General features: G+C 45.5%; 1 protein-coding gene across 1 annotated transcript in view; it reads right to left on the bottom strand.

Moving 5' to 3' along the window:
• QKI (QKI, KH domain containing, RNA binding) overlaps positions 1–16,082 on the bottom strand; it is a 107,724-nt gene that overhangs the window by 32,783 nt on the left and 58,859 nt on the right. Inside the window, exon 3 of the mRNA XM_006882825.1 lies at positions 12,446–12,589. Coding sequence (XP_006882887.1) covers positions 12,446–12,589 — 144 coding nt within the window. The remainder of the gene's footprint in view (positions 1–12,445; positions 12,590–16,082) is intronic.

Raw genomic sequence — 16,082 nt, 5'->3', positions numbered from 1 at the left:
CGACCCTCCCCCCTACCCAACATCAGGTCCCTCTCCAAGGAATAGCACCTCTTAGCAACATCTCCAAAGTATGTGAGGGGAAGGCACATCATTCTTGCCTCCAAAAAACACTCAGGCTGCACCCTCTCCAAGACATACCTGTTTGCTCTCTTGGACGTCAATGGGATGTTCAGTGCTCTTCCCCAACACCACAGCTCAAAGGCATCAATTCTTTTTCTGTCATCCTTATTCACTGTTCAGGTCTCAGATGCATAGCAAGTGATCAGAAAGACTATGGCCTGAATCAGATGCATCTTAGTCCTCAAACTGATATCACTACTCCTCAATAATTTGCAAAGGTCCCTAACTGCAGATTTTCCCAGTGTAATGCATCTCCTTATTTCCTGGCTGCTTGTACCAAGGGTGTTAACCATGGATCCAAGTAAGATGAAGATGCTGACAGTTTCAATCTCTTCTCCATCCATCATGACATTCCTATTGGTCCAGTTGTAAGAATCTTTGTTTTCTTGGTAATAAATGTAGAGGCATCCAAATCAAGAATTACAGGATGAAAGGAGTAGAAGGGACAAAATTAAAAGTAGGAGTATGTAAAAAAAAAAATCTCACTAGAGTTGTTCTTTACAAACCTCTTCTGGAAAGTTAACAAGACTAGAAAAAAAGTAAGGATCAGAATGAGGTCTGATCAACATTCTCAGCCCCTTAAATATAACTGACAGTCACAGAACAGTCAGTCAATTGTCTAGAATACACATTTTTAACGTATACATGAATCTCATCAAAACATACCATATGTTGAGCTATAAAAATGTCACAGTAAAGAGACTGAAATTTTACTGATTACATTCTCTACGCATAACAGAGTCAAACTAGAATTTAGTAACAACATAATAGAAAAATTTCAAGTATTTGAAAATACCTCATGATTAAAGAAGAAACATCTGAAAAAATCAGAAATGGTTTTTAATGGAATGAGGACTAAAAACAAAGCCTACGGATATCTTGGAGCTCTGGTGGCCTAAAGGCAAGAAGCTGTGCTGCAATCCTGAAGGCACCTGGTTTGAGGCCACTAGCTTCTCTGTGGGAGAAGGATGGGCAATTTCCTCCCCTGCGATTAACTGCCAATGAAAACACAATGGAAGGTCAGCTATGAGTTGGTTCGGACTTTACTGTACTTAACAAGGACAGTATCTTAGGACCAATTTAAAACTCTTTAAAGGAGTGAAAGCTCTCAATGGTAAACTTTCATGGTGTCTCGAAAATAAAATTAAATACCAAAAAAGAGGAAGGAATGTCTAGAGACCACCATGAGGAACACAAAGTTGACATTTTTAACAACAGCAAGAAGCCACAAATGAGAAAGGACACACTAAGGAACCAAGAGAGACTCAAAAGATAGAGAACTATGAGCCACTTTACTGTAAACAATGTGACAATTTAGGCGACAAATTCCTTGACAAACAGAAAACTTGACAGCCCAGTGGTAACTCTGGTGCAGTTACGTGTGTTTAAGGTTTATCATTCAAAACTGTCTTTCTTAGTGAAAATATTAACTGTTTCATGTTAAAGCAATTATTGTTTTAAGGAGAGAAGATGCAATGTGGATAGATGGACTATGCAAATGAGGTATGTCAGCCTATCCACAAGGGGACTCGTCAGGGTCAGCATTCTACAACAGGATTGGCTAGCCTCGCAATTCAACTGAGCAAGCCAGAAGGAAAGCCAGTCGGATCTTCTGGCCCCAGTGAAGAGACAACAGAAGAATGGAGGGTGCCCTTCTTGCCAGGGAGACCCATGGCTTCAAAACTTAGTGTGGCTAGAGACTGGACATGAGAAAGACTGGGGGGGGGGTGTAGTGCATGAGCAGGTGGATGTGAAGAGCCAATACTGGTAGGGCTGAGACCTTGGGAACAATGGACCAGAAGCCGTCTTGACTGCACTGTGTTATTAATCTAGATTATAACCTTTTGGCTTTCTCAACGGTTCTGCGAGCTATCACAATGGATTTTGGGCCCAGGAATTGATGGAATATCACATGATGTATTTCAACAACAGATGTTGCCCTGGACGAGATTATCAGGTTGTGCCAAGAAATCTGGAGGACAATTACCTGGCCAACTTGACTGGAAGAGATCCAGATTTATTCCCATTCCAAAAAAAAAAAAGGTGACCCAACAGAGTATGAAAATTACTGAACAATATCACTAACATCACACACAAGCAAAATCCTGCGGTAGATTATCCAAAAACGACTTGAATATTACATTGACAGAGAACCACCAGAAACACAAGCTGGCATTAGAAGAGGTCGTGGTACTAGAGACATTAGTCCCACTGTCAGATCGATCGTGGCAGAAACCAAAAAGTACCAGAGGATGTCAATCTGTGCTTCACTGGCTATGCAAAGGCATTTGTGTGGATCACAACAAATTGTGGCTAACCTTGAATAAGATTCCTAGAACACTTGATCTGTGCTCATGTGAAACCTATACTTACACCAGGAAGCAGTCCTCAGAACAGAGCAAGGAAACACTGTATGGTCCAATAATCAGAAAAGGAGTACGCCAGGGATGCAGCCTATCTCCTTACCTTTTCAATCTACATGCAGATCATTTAGGAGGCTGCGCTTTATAAGGAGGAATGTGGCATCAGGATTGGAGGAAGATTCATCAACTACCTGTGTTATGGATGACACAACCCTGCTTGCTGAAACTGAGGAGAACCTGAAATACCTGCTGCAGAAGGTCTAGGACTGCAGCTTTCAACATGGATTGAAGCTCAACATCAAGACAACAAAGATTCATTCTCACTACTGAGCCAACTGGCAGGACCATGATCAATGGAGAAAAGACTGAGGTTATTAACAGTTACAGCTTGCTCAACTCCACAATCAACACTCTTGGTACCAGAAGTGAGAAAACCAAAAGATGAACTACATTAGAAAAATCTGCTGCCAGAGACCTTTCAGGAGTACTAAGAAGTAATGATATCATTCTGGAGACTAAGGCGCACCTGATCCAGGCCATGGTCTTCGTAATTACTTGCTATATGCATCAGAGAGGTGGACAATGACTAAGGACGACATAAGAATTATTGAAGCCTTTGAGATGTGCTGGAGAAGAACATACTATGGACTGCCAAGAAAACAAGTCTACCTTGGAGAGGGTAAAACTAAATTTCTCCTTGGAGGCTAGGGTTTTGAAGCCTCCTCTCACACACTCTGGGCACATGATTAGGAGCGACAGGTCCTTCGGGAGGAACAGCACGTAAAAGGAAGACCCTAGTTGAGATGAACTGACAGAGTAACTGGGGTAGGGCAATGGGATTAAGTGTGTTCGAGTCCGTAAGACTGGGCCAGGACAGGGCCAGTTTCAGAGTTGTACAAAGATAGGGTCACTATGAGTCGCAGGTGACTCAATGGCACGTAATAACAACAAAGCCCTAAGACTGGGGTTGCTATGAATAGAAAGAAGTCATGGAGCATGGGGAACTTCTCTGATCTCCTGCTAACTGGTTTTGGGTTACAAGCGGAGACCCCCTTTGTGAAGTTGGTAGAGGTCAGATATGGCCACCCCGCAAGGCCCTTGCTCTTTTTACAGTAACGTAAATTATTTATCCCGTGTGTTTTGTGTCTTTGAAAATCCACTGGCGGGTTAGCTGTGGATCCGTGTGGACTGGACAGCACAGAACGACAAATGACAGGACTATACTAAGACTTCTCAGCCAAGAACGCGCAGGTATCACTTAACTCTGAAGGGCACAGAGTAGGAGAAGGACATCAACAAGATCAAGTATGAAGACGTCTTCTGAAGACCGCTTCCTGAGCAGTTGCTAGGTAACCCTGCACATCAGGACAGAATAACGTCCAGTCCTGGACCATCTTCCTAACTCCACTGTGACTGAGCTCGCTGCTGTGGCCAAGGCACCAATACATCTGGTTGAAGGTGAAGGTCTTCCTCTTTCTCTGACCCTTCACATGGACATGCATGATGTCCTTAAGGGATGGGCTTCTGGTAACATGTGCAAAACACATGTGATACAATCCTGCCATCTTTGCTTCAAAAGAGCACTTCAGCTCCATTTTCTCCAAGACAGACAAGTTCCCTCTACCGGAGTCCATGGTACACAGTCAATGTTCTTCCACAAGAGTCTAATTCAAACGTACCGATTCTTTGGTCCATGGCTTGGGTCAGGCTTGCTTAAGCTCCCACAGGGACAGGATGCTTTTTAACAGGTTAAAGAGGTCCTGTGCAGATCTGTTTAACACATCATCTGACTTCTTGGCACCTTCTTTTACGGGCAATGACTGTAGTTACACAAAATGCTAATGAAAATCCTAACAAATATCCAGGTAAAACTGTTCCTCTATGACTTCACACACTTTCCCCATAATTTGTCTATACACTGTTCACAAATAATAGTAGCCTTTTCACCACACAAGTAATACGCACTTGTTTCCACTTATATTACTGGTGCTTGTATCTTATTCGAGTTCTCCTTAATGTTCACTTGCTTTACTATCACTCCTACAAAACCACACCCCCCGTCACCCAGACGATCCTGTCTCAGAGCAGTCCTCTGTCTGGTTCCTGGGGCAGGAAATGTTCAGGGAAAGAAGGTATCTTCCTCCTGAGAAGCAGCTAGTGGATTTGAACTCTTGGCAATGCAACGTGCCCTATGCTGGCAGGGTGCAAGAGCTTGAGTCAGAATGGCCGAAATAAGCACGTCCTACATTGAAGCTGGATTTGCTAGCTGAGGTCTGCCCAGCATGATTATAGGCACCGAGTATTAGCGCTGCTCTACGTGTCCTTTTTGTCCATGCTGGTGGTGTTAAATGCCGTCCAGTCAGCTGTGACCCACAGCAACCCCGTGAACTGTATCTGTTTGTTCTACTGATGAGCATAAATCAGTGTCCACCAGACGTCATACTGTAGTTACAACAGTATACTGTTATGCATCAGAGAGTTGGACAATGACCAAGGAGGACAGAAGGAGAATTGATGCCTTTGAGCTGTGGTGCTGGAGAAGAGTATTGAGTGTACCATGGACTGCTAGGAAAACAAAGAGATTCATCCTGGAGAGGGTTAAACCGGGTGGCTCCTTGGAGACAAGGATTCTGGGGCTTCATCTGACATACTTTGGACATGTTTTTAAGGAGGGACAGGTCCTCGGAGAAGGACATCATGCTTGGGAGGGTGGAGGGACAGCGCAGGAGGGGAAGGCCCTCTAAGAGGTGGATTGATTTAGTGACTGGGGTAATCGGGGTGGGTGCACCAGAGACAGTGCGATTGGCACAGGGCAGAGCAGGGTTTAGGGTTGTTGTACACAGGGTCACTATGAGTCACAAGCGACGGCACTAACAACAACAACAACAATTGTAGGCCTAAGGGATGTTAAGTAGGTTGAGTTCAAGTTCATAGAACTGTGACTGAAATTACTGAACTGACTGTATTTAGGTCAAAGCAACCTGCTTCTTCAGTAGATATCTAAAGACGACAGACTTGAGCAATGACTCTTGTCCAGCTTTGCCTTACCGAAAAAGAAACTAATTTCAAAGTCAAAGGAACACCTAAGATAAAAACAGGATTATTTTCAGAGTAAACAAATCACTAGGGGTCCCAAGGACATCATATAGCAGCAATGAAAAAAATCATGAAAACAGTAGGAAAGAAAAGACTGAATTAAGGGATATTTGGAGAGATTTGAAGTTGCTCCAGAATACAGAGCAAGTACAGGACGTGGAAGAAACGAAGTAAGAAAACCAAAAAGAAGACTTCGAAGAGCAGCTTGAGAAGAAAAATAAGTACGATGAAATGTGCAAAGACCTGGAGTAAGAAAACACACTTGTCATTTCTTAAAGTGAAAGAAAAGAAGAAAAATCATTCAACTCCTGTGTTGTAACACTGAATAATTTTATGAACAAAAAACCTGAATGATGTAGAAAGCATCCAAAGATGGAAAGAAGACAGTTCAAGAAGTGATTAGAACACAGCTGTTTCAGGAGGAAGCATTCATTCAAGAAGCAAGTGATACTGAAGGAAGATAGATGTCCAAGCAGCACTGAAAGCACTGGTGACAAGGACACTGCAGGACTCTCTGGAGTACCGGTCAAGACGTGCCAGCGATCCCCACCACCCATAATCAGCCCAAGTGTGACAGCCACACTCCGAACTCACTGACTGACCAGCTGCTGAGAGCCAACATGTCCACTTCAATGCTCAGCTCTGTGTATCTTAATGGAACAAAGTTGGTCCCTGACCCCTTGAGAGGTTCTCCGCTTGCCTTCCAGGACTCCACGTTCTCCAGATCTGCGTCAGTTTTGCCCCACTGGGTCCTCCACTAAGCCCTGATCTCCCACGTGGTATAGACATGGACTCCCTCCTCAGACGACTCTCTAGCCATATCCACGTCCTCCGTGTCACCACCGTGTCCCCTGACCAACACTTTTGGAATGATGAGGGCCACTGGCATCGACACATTCAACCTTAACTTCTGACTGTGGTCCTGCGATGCCTATCCTACATCTAGCATTCAACTGTGAAGACCATGGCTCGGACCAGGTGCTCCTCAGTACTCTGGAGAGGTCCCTGACAGCACACTTTCCCAATGTAATTCATCTTCTGATTTCCTGGGCACTGGTACCAAGAATGTTGACTGTGGAGCCAAGTAAACTAAAGCTGTTAACAATCCCAATCACTTCTGTGTCTATCACTTTGCTGCCAATTGGCCCAGTGGTCAGTGTTAAGAGTCTTTGTTTTCTTGATGTCCAGCTTCAATCCATATTGCAGACTGCAGTCCTTGACTTTCGCAACAAACATTTCGGGTCTTCGTCTGTTTCAGTAAGTAAAGCTGTGCCATCCGCATGATACAGGTTGTTGAGTCTTCCTCGAATCCTGATGCCACATTCCACCTCATAAAGTCCAACTTCCTGAATGATCTGTTCCACATATAGATTGAAAAGGTATGGAGATAGGATGCATCCTCGATGCCCTGATGGGCACCATTATTTATTTTGAACCATGCTGTGTTTCCTTGCTCTGCTCTGCTGACTGCTCCCTGGTCTAAGTATAGGTTTCACATCAGCACAATCAAATGTTCTGGGATTCTCATTCTCTATGTTAACCACAATTTGTCATGGTCCACACAGCCAAATGCCTTTGCATAGTCAACGAAACACAGACATTTTGCTGGTATTCTGTGCATTCAGCTAAGATCCATGTGACACTGGCTATAAGGTCCCTAGCACCACGGCCTCTTCTAAAAACCGCTTGCAAATCTGGTAGTTCTTTCTTGATGTACTATTCCAATCATTTGTGGATAATCTTCAGCAGGATCTTGTTTGCGTCTTCTATCAGTGACACTGTTTGATCATTTCCTCATTCTTTGGATCACCTTTTTTTGGAATGGGAATAAATATGGATCTCTTCCAATCAATTGGCCAGGTGGTTGTCCTTCAGATTTTTCGGACCTAGTGAGTGTGTTCAGGGCTGCATCTGTTTGCTGAAATATGTCAATGGTATTCTATCAGTTCCTGGGGTCTTGTTTTTGCCAGCTCCTTCAGAGTAGCCTGCACTTCTTCCTTCACTGCCTCTTGATCATATGCTGTTTCATGAAATTCTTCTGTGTCTGCCAATTCTTTTTGTTACAGTGACTCTGTACTCCTTCCATCTTCTTTTGATGCTTCCTGACTCATTCAACATTTTGACCACAGCATCCTTAAGTATCACAACTCAAAGCCTGAATTTGTTCTTCAGTTCCTTCAGCTTAAGAAATGCAGAGTATGTCTATTCAGATTTTCTGACTCCATTTCTTTGCACATTTCACTACAATACTTTGCTGTGTCTTCCCAAGCTGCCCTTTGAAATATTTTACTCAGCTCCTTAAATTCTTGATTTCTTCTCTGTGCTTTGGCTTTTCAGTGCTCTGACATCCATCTTGGTCTTTTCTTGCTCCTCTTTGTAATGGCCTTTTGCACTCTTCCTGGATGATATTCTTGATATCCTCCCACAGCTCACCTGGTCTTCGCTCACTAGTGTTCAAGGCCTCAAACCTACTCACTGTCTAGTCTCACTTTCACATTTCAGTAAGGTTGATTCTCAGAGGCCACCTTCAACCTTCCTCCCTAAGACACTCTTCCCTGAGACACCTTTCTCCCCTCTGTCCCCTTTTGTGTCACAGCCCTCTAGTCAAGTCTGGTTTAATATTAACATTACAGCTGGGTTTTTGGTTACTGTAACTCATTGGATCCCTCTATCACCGCAGATGGAGAAGTTTCATGAAGAAAATCTGTGGGTCAGCCAGAAATTCTCCACACAAAGCGTAAACAAAACCCACATCCCGTCCAAAGCAGGAGGACTCATGACTGATGCTTCCCTTTGGATTGTGGTGTGGGCAAAGAATACTGAGCAACTGAATATACTCCTGACTCTGGAAAGAACCACGGGACTTGAGGAAGAACTAAGGTGCTCCCTAACAGCAAGGAGGGTGGAATTTTCCAATCACATCATTTGGGCACACTGTCAGGGGAAGGGCAAAGGGAAAGACTGGAGATGGAGGCGATGGACCGACAGAGTTACTGCCATCGTGCGTGTGATGATGGCAGACTCAGGATGGTACAAGACAGGGCAAGGTTCTCATGTGCTGCTCACAGGATTGCTGGGAGTCAAAGTCAACTTGACAGCACGTGAATCAAGCCTAACACACACCTGTAGAATGAAATACAATGGCTCAGGGTCAATAAAAGGTTTGGCATTTTGAGAGATTCAAATAAAGAGAGAACAACAAAATCTGTGGGTATGGTGTTGAAAGAGAGAGAGAGAGAAGACAAACATACACACTTTGACCTTGAGGGAGAGTGAAAGTGAAGCTTGAAAGATGAACTTGACAGTGGAAAGATGTGCTACGGCACATCATAGTCATGTGGCCGCTGTGCACTGTCTCCTCAGGTCAAAACCCCAAGGCTTCTAACCAGGGATGGAACGAGCAGACTTCCAGGTCAGACGGGCCTGAGGTACTAGGACTACAAGGAAAACAGGAATGGTAGTGAAAAAAGTAAGTTATCTTAAGAGAGTCCTAGAAAGCAAAGCAGTAAATCCAAACAGTGCTAAGCACTGGAAAACTCAAAACTCCCTATCAGAATACAAGAGAGACTAGAACGGCACAACCAACAGCTCGAATCTAAGAGACTGGGCAGCACTCTTCCCAAGTGAGGGGGCACCTGCCCCAAGAACATTCCACAGCAAAGAACTCCAAGCGCCTTCTCAGGGTAAAGGGAGGCATGCCAGCCACAGAAAGGTCCAAGCAGCGCTCCCGGTATCCAAGGCTCCCTGCAAGGATGTTGTAAGGTTCAACCACAGTGATGCTCACAGGCAATGTTTCTGTGACCCCCCATGGTCTCGGTCTCTGAAGCCTTCAGTCAAACTTCCCTGAGCTGGGCCCCTGTCCCCTTCTGCTATTCCCTGCTCCCGAGTGCTTCTGAAGTAACACAGTTACGGAATAGCTGGACACTGTCACTGCTATGAACAGCAAGCAACCAATCAAACCACCTCGAATGCTCAAACAGCAGCCACACTTGCCCAGACAAGAATTCTTATCAAAAGATCAAGATTAGTCAACATTTTTAATAATATAAAAATTGTCAGTTCTGAAAATATTTAAGTAGCTGTAGTAGTTTTACAAGGGCCAGACAGATCACATTCCCTAAACATAGTAACAATAGGTGGCAAGCAACTATTTGTTTGTATTATTTAAACTCTTGAATGAACGGATTTTACAATCGGCACCTAGAGAGGAGGACACGCATAGCAGAAAGGCGGCAGCAGCAAACTCTCGTGAAGGAACTGCATACCAGGCCAAAGCAAAGGCCAGCCCCAACCAGTGTCCCTTCCCACTGCCCTCAGACACAGCCCGAGTCAGTGTAGAGCACACAGGTTACTCTGGAGACCACAGACAGTCCTCAAGAAAAGACTGCCTATGGCTGTTACAAAAAAGATCCCTCAACCAGTTAGCTCACATACAGAACAGAAGCACAAACACCTTCATAAAGAACTCATTCAGAAAACAAACTCATAAAGAAACATAAAAGCACCAAATTCTACCCCAGTGGTTGAGGTGAAAAAGACTTATTCACCACGTCCCTCACTTGTTAATATAAATATCACTTTCTATAAAAACCCAAACCAAACAGTCCTCTCCTGGGTCAGTACACACAGAGACATGTTTCCACAGAAAGGCCGCCAAGAGGGGAAGTCTCAAGTACAATGAAGCTGCTGTCCTGTCTAAACCTGTGTTGATCCTGGTACCAGTATAAAGGGTAACACACAGTCTAACTAAAGTCCCATACCTAATGTCTCTCCAAGTTATAATAAACATGCTTATTTAAATGGACAAGAGTTTTAAAAACACTGCAAGTTTAAATCACTGTATGGAGTCCATGTCTTATGAAAGAGTTTTTAATTTACAACTTTTAATTCCAGATCAGGAACAGTCATTTTAAGAATAAAACTCTATCCAGTGGGGATCTGGGAAGACAGGGTAATGGTGGGCATAGTTCAACGGTGATTAATTTTATAAAACATAATGAATGAGAATGACTTGAAACACAGTGTGAATGAAGGACAGTGCGAAACGCAATGTACATGAACTCTGTAAGCAAATTAATAACGACATAAAAATGTAAAAAAAAAAAGAATAAAGCTGCTATTTACCCACTAACTCTGACATTATGGTCACAGGAAACAATTCATCAAAAGTGATGTTTTCTTTTAAAATATGTAGGACAGCAACTTTTTAAAAAGCTTGTAATTTTTCTGATGCTCTGTCACCTCGAAATAGTCAAAGACAAACCATTTAAAACAGTTAAGTTCAAAGTTCTCATAAAGAGGAAACATATTAACATACTAAAAAGTTAACTGATCCTCTGAGAGACAGGTAACTCCAGGTGCCACAGCTTCTACAGAAATGCTCTTTCCCAGGTGAAGACTTTTTAGAACTAAATTTGTTTACAGAATGCTGGACTAACTGAGCAGATCTGTAACACACAGCTCTACCTGGACAACGCGAGCTGAAGACTTGTGGCTCCAGCAGCCATGGCAGAGCACCAACTGTTAAATACAGGCTAGCAGTCCAGAATGCCTGCTAGGAAGAATCTGCGTCTCTGCAGTGTTTCAGAAGAGCACAATCAAATGGACAAGAAGAGAGCACATGGCTACAAAGCACACAGACACAGACTGCTTTACATTCCTGATAAACCCGCCCATCAAACCCACTGCTTGTGTGGATTCTCACTGAGCTGCCCCGCAGAACAGAGCAGAGCTGCCTACACAGTTCCCAAGGCTGTGGTCCCTGTGGGAACGGCCTGCTTCTCTCCTCTGCAGCGGTGGTGGGTCTGAAGCAATCACCTTTTAGTAAGCTGTCAAGTACTTTAACCACTGAGTCACCGGGGGGGGGCGCTCCTATATGAAATCTAATTTACATGAAATTCTTTTCTCCCACAAAGTTGACTTTGTCAAATAGAAAAATGCACATGACTTGAACAGGCTGGCTGAGCAATCAAGACCCTCAGAGAGAGCTCTCCTGATTAATTACATTATTTACATTATAAATTTCTAACTATCAGCAGAATACTAATAATGTCAAAACTAACCAAGTTCTTCTACAGCTGGTTAGGGCCTGCATGTCCACACATTTTTTTTACTAATATAGGATAACTATGGCAAAGGCATACAAAACCAGTCATTTCTGGTTGAAAAGGTAATAATAATCTGGTCACAGCTCAATCACCATTTCTAGATTGCACAGAAGGGGAGCTGGGAGGAGATGTGGGAAGGAGGAAGAGACTCAAGGTTTCCTCTGGGAGAATTTCTCTCGAATCCTCACTCTCCAAAATCACGTGTCTGTCTTCTCAGAGGCCCTGGCTACAAATTCTAAGAATTCTTACTATGTTGGGAACAGAGGCCAGAATGGTGCCTGGCACGTCATTAAGAGCAAGTTTCATCATCTGGAAAAATCTCACGCTGGGCCACGACATCTTCCTGCCGGCTGCCAGGTCCCGGGTCCCCACCACTGAGGAGGTCTCCCCTCCGACACAGACGCTCCTGCCCATCATGGGGGTAGAGAAACCCTGGCTCCTATTCTGTGCTCCACAAACAAGCACACTCACTTCCTCACACATGCTAACAGCGCCAAGCTTACACACTCCACTTCTACGATGAGTGACTCAGACGTTTAAGACTGTGTCTGAAGAACTGGCTGCAACCTCACGTCTGTGCCCACAGAACACTTCTCTCACAAAAGCAAGACGGCTTTCCCAGCTAGGACCTGAGGATATCTAAGCGTGGCTATTACATGACATCATAGGACTTAAACACAATAATCACCTATTCCTTATCATTAAGCATATTAATTTAAAATCAACTTGAAAATACAAGAGCTGCCGAGCTGTACTTACTGCGGGTACCAGTAATTTCTTCACTTCCTCGACGGCTCTCTTGAGCTTGATCTCGGCTCTGTTCTGAGCGTCCTCCACAGTGATCAGGACGTGTAAATCTTCATTCAGGTGCTCCCAGTTGGGCTTGCCTCTATTTTGCTCCTCCTGTAGAAGTGACAAAGCATACGGTTATAAATCACTCTCCTCAAGGAGAGGACACTCTTCACGGCACTGGCGGGCTGCCAACTGCTTGAGCCACGTGTGCACTTTTTTGCTGGGATGACAACATAAACCCCTGCATTATTTCCTTGTAGAAAGCCTGGCTCTGGGTATGCCAGTTTAAGGGAAAGCATCGATGTTCCACTTCCAAAGCCTTGAAACCACCGAGGAAGGGATGTGCCGTGTTGGAAACCTCCTGGGGTGCCAGAGGGAGCCTGAGAAGTATGAGGAATCACATTTCCACCGGCTTCCTGCTCTAAAGGCCCATCAGAGCAAGCTAGTAGTGAGAGGAGCTGCCGCGGAACCCCCACCCTACACCAAGCTACGAGGCTCGAACCACAAGAAAATGCACCGGTTACCAATCAAAGCACGTGGGCTGCGATGGATCAACCACCTTCGTCCACAACTCCCACTTGCGGACTGTGCTATGAATGCTGTGAACTGAGAGCATGTCTCTGCCCTGACCCAAAGGTCCTCAAAGGAAGCATCTGCTCTACCTTCATGTCCTGTCACAGGAGCTCGGACGGACTGCTGTGTACTGTACTGTTCTGCGATGTCAAGGTCAGCACCTGGGACCTGGTGGCCACTTCACGGGGAAGACGGAGGTCTGCTCCTGTGAGGATGTGTAGCCTCGGAAAGTCAGTGGAAGGCCCCCCGGAGCGGTGTCATCAGCATGGAAAAACAGGCCAATGACCCAAGAGGAAATCCAGCTTGCCTGGTCCCTCCATAAGCTGTCTCACCTTATCAATGAGATGTTCAAGGCCAGCTCACATTGAACAAAGCGGACTGACGGCACAGCAGTGGGTTACCTATCATTTCAGGATTGCTCAGAAAGCCCATTTCCTCACGAGCCAGTGTTTGCTGGGTGGGCAGCTATCAGGATGGCCCCTGCACCCTCAGGGTACCCTGTGCTCAAGCCTGCTGGGCTCAGCTGGCTGGCTTTTCACAAGGGGGTGTCCAGGCATCTCTTCAAACGTGCCTCTGAGGGGACACACATCTCCAATCCTCAGAGAGCAACCTGAACACACTGCACCACACAGGGTATGGTGTTAGTTTAAAAACCGGGCTTTTTTAGACATTTCATTAGCCCCCCTCTAGTCATCATCAACAGCTGTTGGACTAGTATGAAGGGGGAGGGAGGGGGAAAGGAGAGGGAGGGGGAGGGGGAGAGGGAGGAGGAGGAGAGGAAGGAGAGGGGGAGGAGAGGGAGGAAGAGGCGATGGAGAAGGAGGAGAGGAAAGAAGAGGACAGGGAGGAGGAGGGGAGAGGAAAGGAGAGGGAGGGGGAGGGGAGTGAGACAGGAAGGAGGATGGAGGGAGTGGGGGGAGGGAGAGAGAACACAGGTAAGCAAGCTTCCTGTACCAGGTGGCAAGTCTTAAGGGAGCCTGGAGCAAGACCCTGTTGAGTGTGCAACCCTGGTGATGGAGAGACTGTGGCACTGCTTTGAAGAAACTGTGGCAAGGTGTAAGCAGAGGAGTCGTGCGATAAAGTTAAAGGTTTTGCTGTTTGTGCTGGATAATTAAGGAAACCAGAGGCTCCTTGAATTTGTGTTGCTGAACTGAACCGGAGCCTGGACTGAGGACTTTTGAGACTGCAGGACTGAAAAACCTGGATTTTGCATTGGGTGATATTCCTTTGCTAACCCCACTCTCAAACTGCCCTCCCTCATAAACCCCATCCTCAGTACCCACAACTAAGAGTCTGTGAGTCAACAATGAGTAAATGGACCTCTCGCTCCTGCTATGATACCCTGGCGCTGGGCCACAGCACTTTTCTCTGCCTTCTGCTCTGGGGTGGTAAGGGGCTGTGCTCACTCCCTCTGGGCCTTTCAGAGGGACACTCTCAGCCCTGTGCCCATACGTCCCATTTTCTGCCTTCTAGAAAGAGTTGGTTGTTTGCAAGGGTCCATGATAAGTGGCTAGCACTCTTCCAGAGGGTGAGGCCCAGGCACTGAGGACTCCTGCCCCAGGTGGGGGATAGGGAAAGGGAGCAGGGAATTGGACTAGGGCCTATGACAGTACTGCTCAACTCAAATACAATGGCTCCCAGCAAGGCATACAAGATCAAGCCATATTCTACAACAAGGCACAAGCACACAAGTGAGGATGGACACTAGCCAGCACTAACAGGCAAAGTCAGATGCTGGCGCCAGTCAAAGATGACAGGACACACGGGGTGGAAGGAAACTAGGACACACAAGAAGCTTCACTTCAAGCTAGAAGTGACATGGATGGCAGGGTTGGCAAGGACATGAAGTGTGAGTGTGGCCCGTGTGTGTGTAAGAGAGTGTGTGCAAGACACACACACACACAAACTAAATGACGCACCCAGGTGCTTGTGCGTACAACCAGAGCAACACTTCTCAACCAGAGGGTTTGGGGAAAGCGAAACAGCAATCCCGAGTGACCTGCCACAGAAACACTCCTCCACAGAAAGACACAAACCAGGAGATTAAAAACGGAAGAAGTTCTCTGTCCAACAGGACTGGAGAACAAAGGCACACCCCAATTTGTTTTTTGGCTTTACTGAAGAAGTTATGTGTACTGTGTGTATATATACAGACAAAACCACAAACATATTAAGGGTTTTCCTTTTTTTCCAGTTGTAGAACAGGATGGCAAATGTCTCAAACTCAACACTCTGCTGTTCAGCTGACTCTGACTCAGAGCGAGCCCCCACGGGGCTTCTGGGGCTGTGATCTTCACAGGAAGAGACGGCTCACCTTCATCTCTCGAAGAGGCTGCTGGAATCAAACTGCCAACCACCCGGTCAGCAGCGTGCTGTGTCTGCTCTAAGCCACTAGGGCAACGTATACTGTAGGAGTCCTCGAGTTGAGTTCAACTGAGCGATCCTACGATCGGTGAAGCTGAACCCTGGCCTCTCCTGTGCCAACCTCACAATCTGACACACACGCGTCCATGCAGCGGTCACTGTTGTCAGTCCACCTAGTTGAGGGTGTTCTTCTCTTTCACGAACTTCCCAGGCACGACTGTCCTTCTCCGAGGCACAGCCCCTACCAGCAACATGCCTGATGTATGTGAGGCGAAGCTCTATCATGCTCGCCTCCAAGCAGCACTCTGGACGCACCTTCACCAAGACTGACCTGTTTGTTCCTTTGGCTGTCCACAGGATAGACATACAGCACTCTGACAGAACAGCAGCTGATGCCTCTGAGATGTGGTGCTGGAGAACTGACTAACCCACGGAAAATGTACAGTCTTGTCATTTAATGATAAATGCCAGTTAAACACCCAGAAAGAAATGAACATCTACTCTAGTTTGTTACACAAGATGTGTTGCTTCATGTTTGGAAAAATGAAGAACAAGAATTTTCAGACAAAGATGGTGAAATAAATGCAGTACTTTAAACTCCTTCCTCAGATCTCTTCTAACACTGTATAGAGATCAAAACGTACAAAGTTCTAAGAGAAAAGAAATT

Source organism: Elephantulus edwardii, unplaced genomic scaffold (assembly GCF_000299155.1).
Source record: "Elephantulus edwardii isolate Elephantulus edwardi_28Jun2011 unplaced genomic scaffold, EleEdw1.0 scaffold00024, whole genome shotgun sequence".
Lineage (NCBI taxonomy): Eukaryota > Metazoa > Chordata > Mammalia > Macroscelidea > Macroscelididae > Elephantulus > Elephantulus edwardii.
Note: the sequence above shows the minus strand (reverse complement) of the source record. Positions and strands in the feature narration are given on the sequence as shown.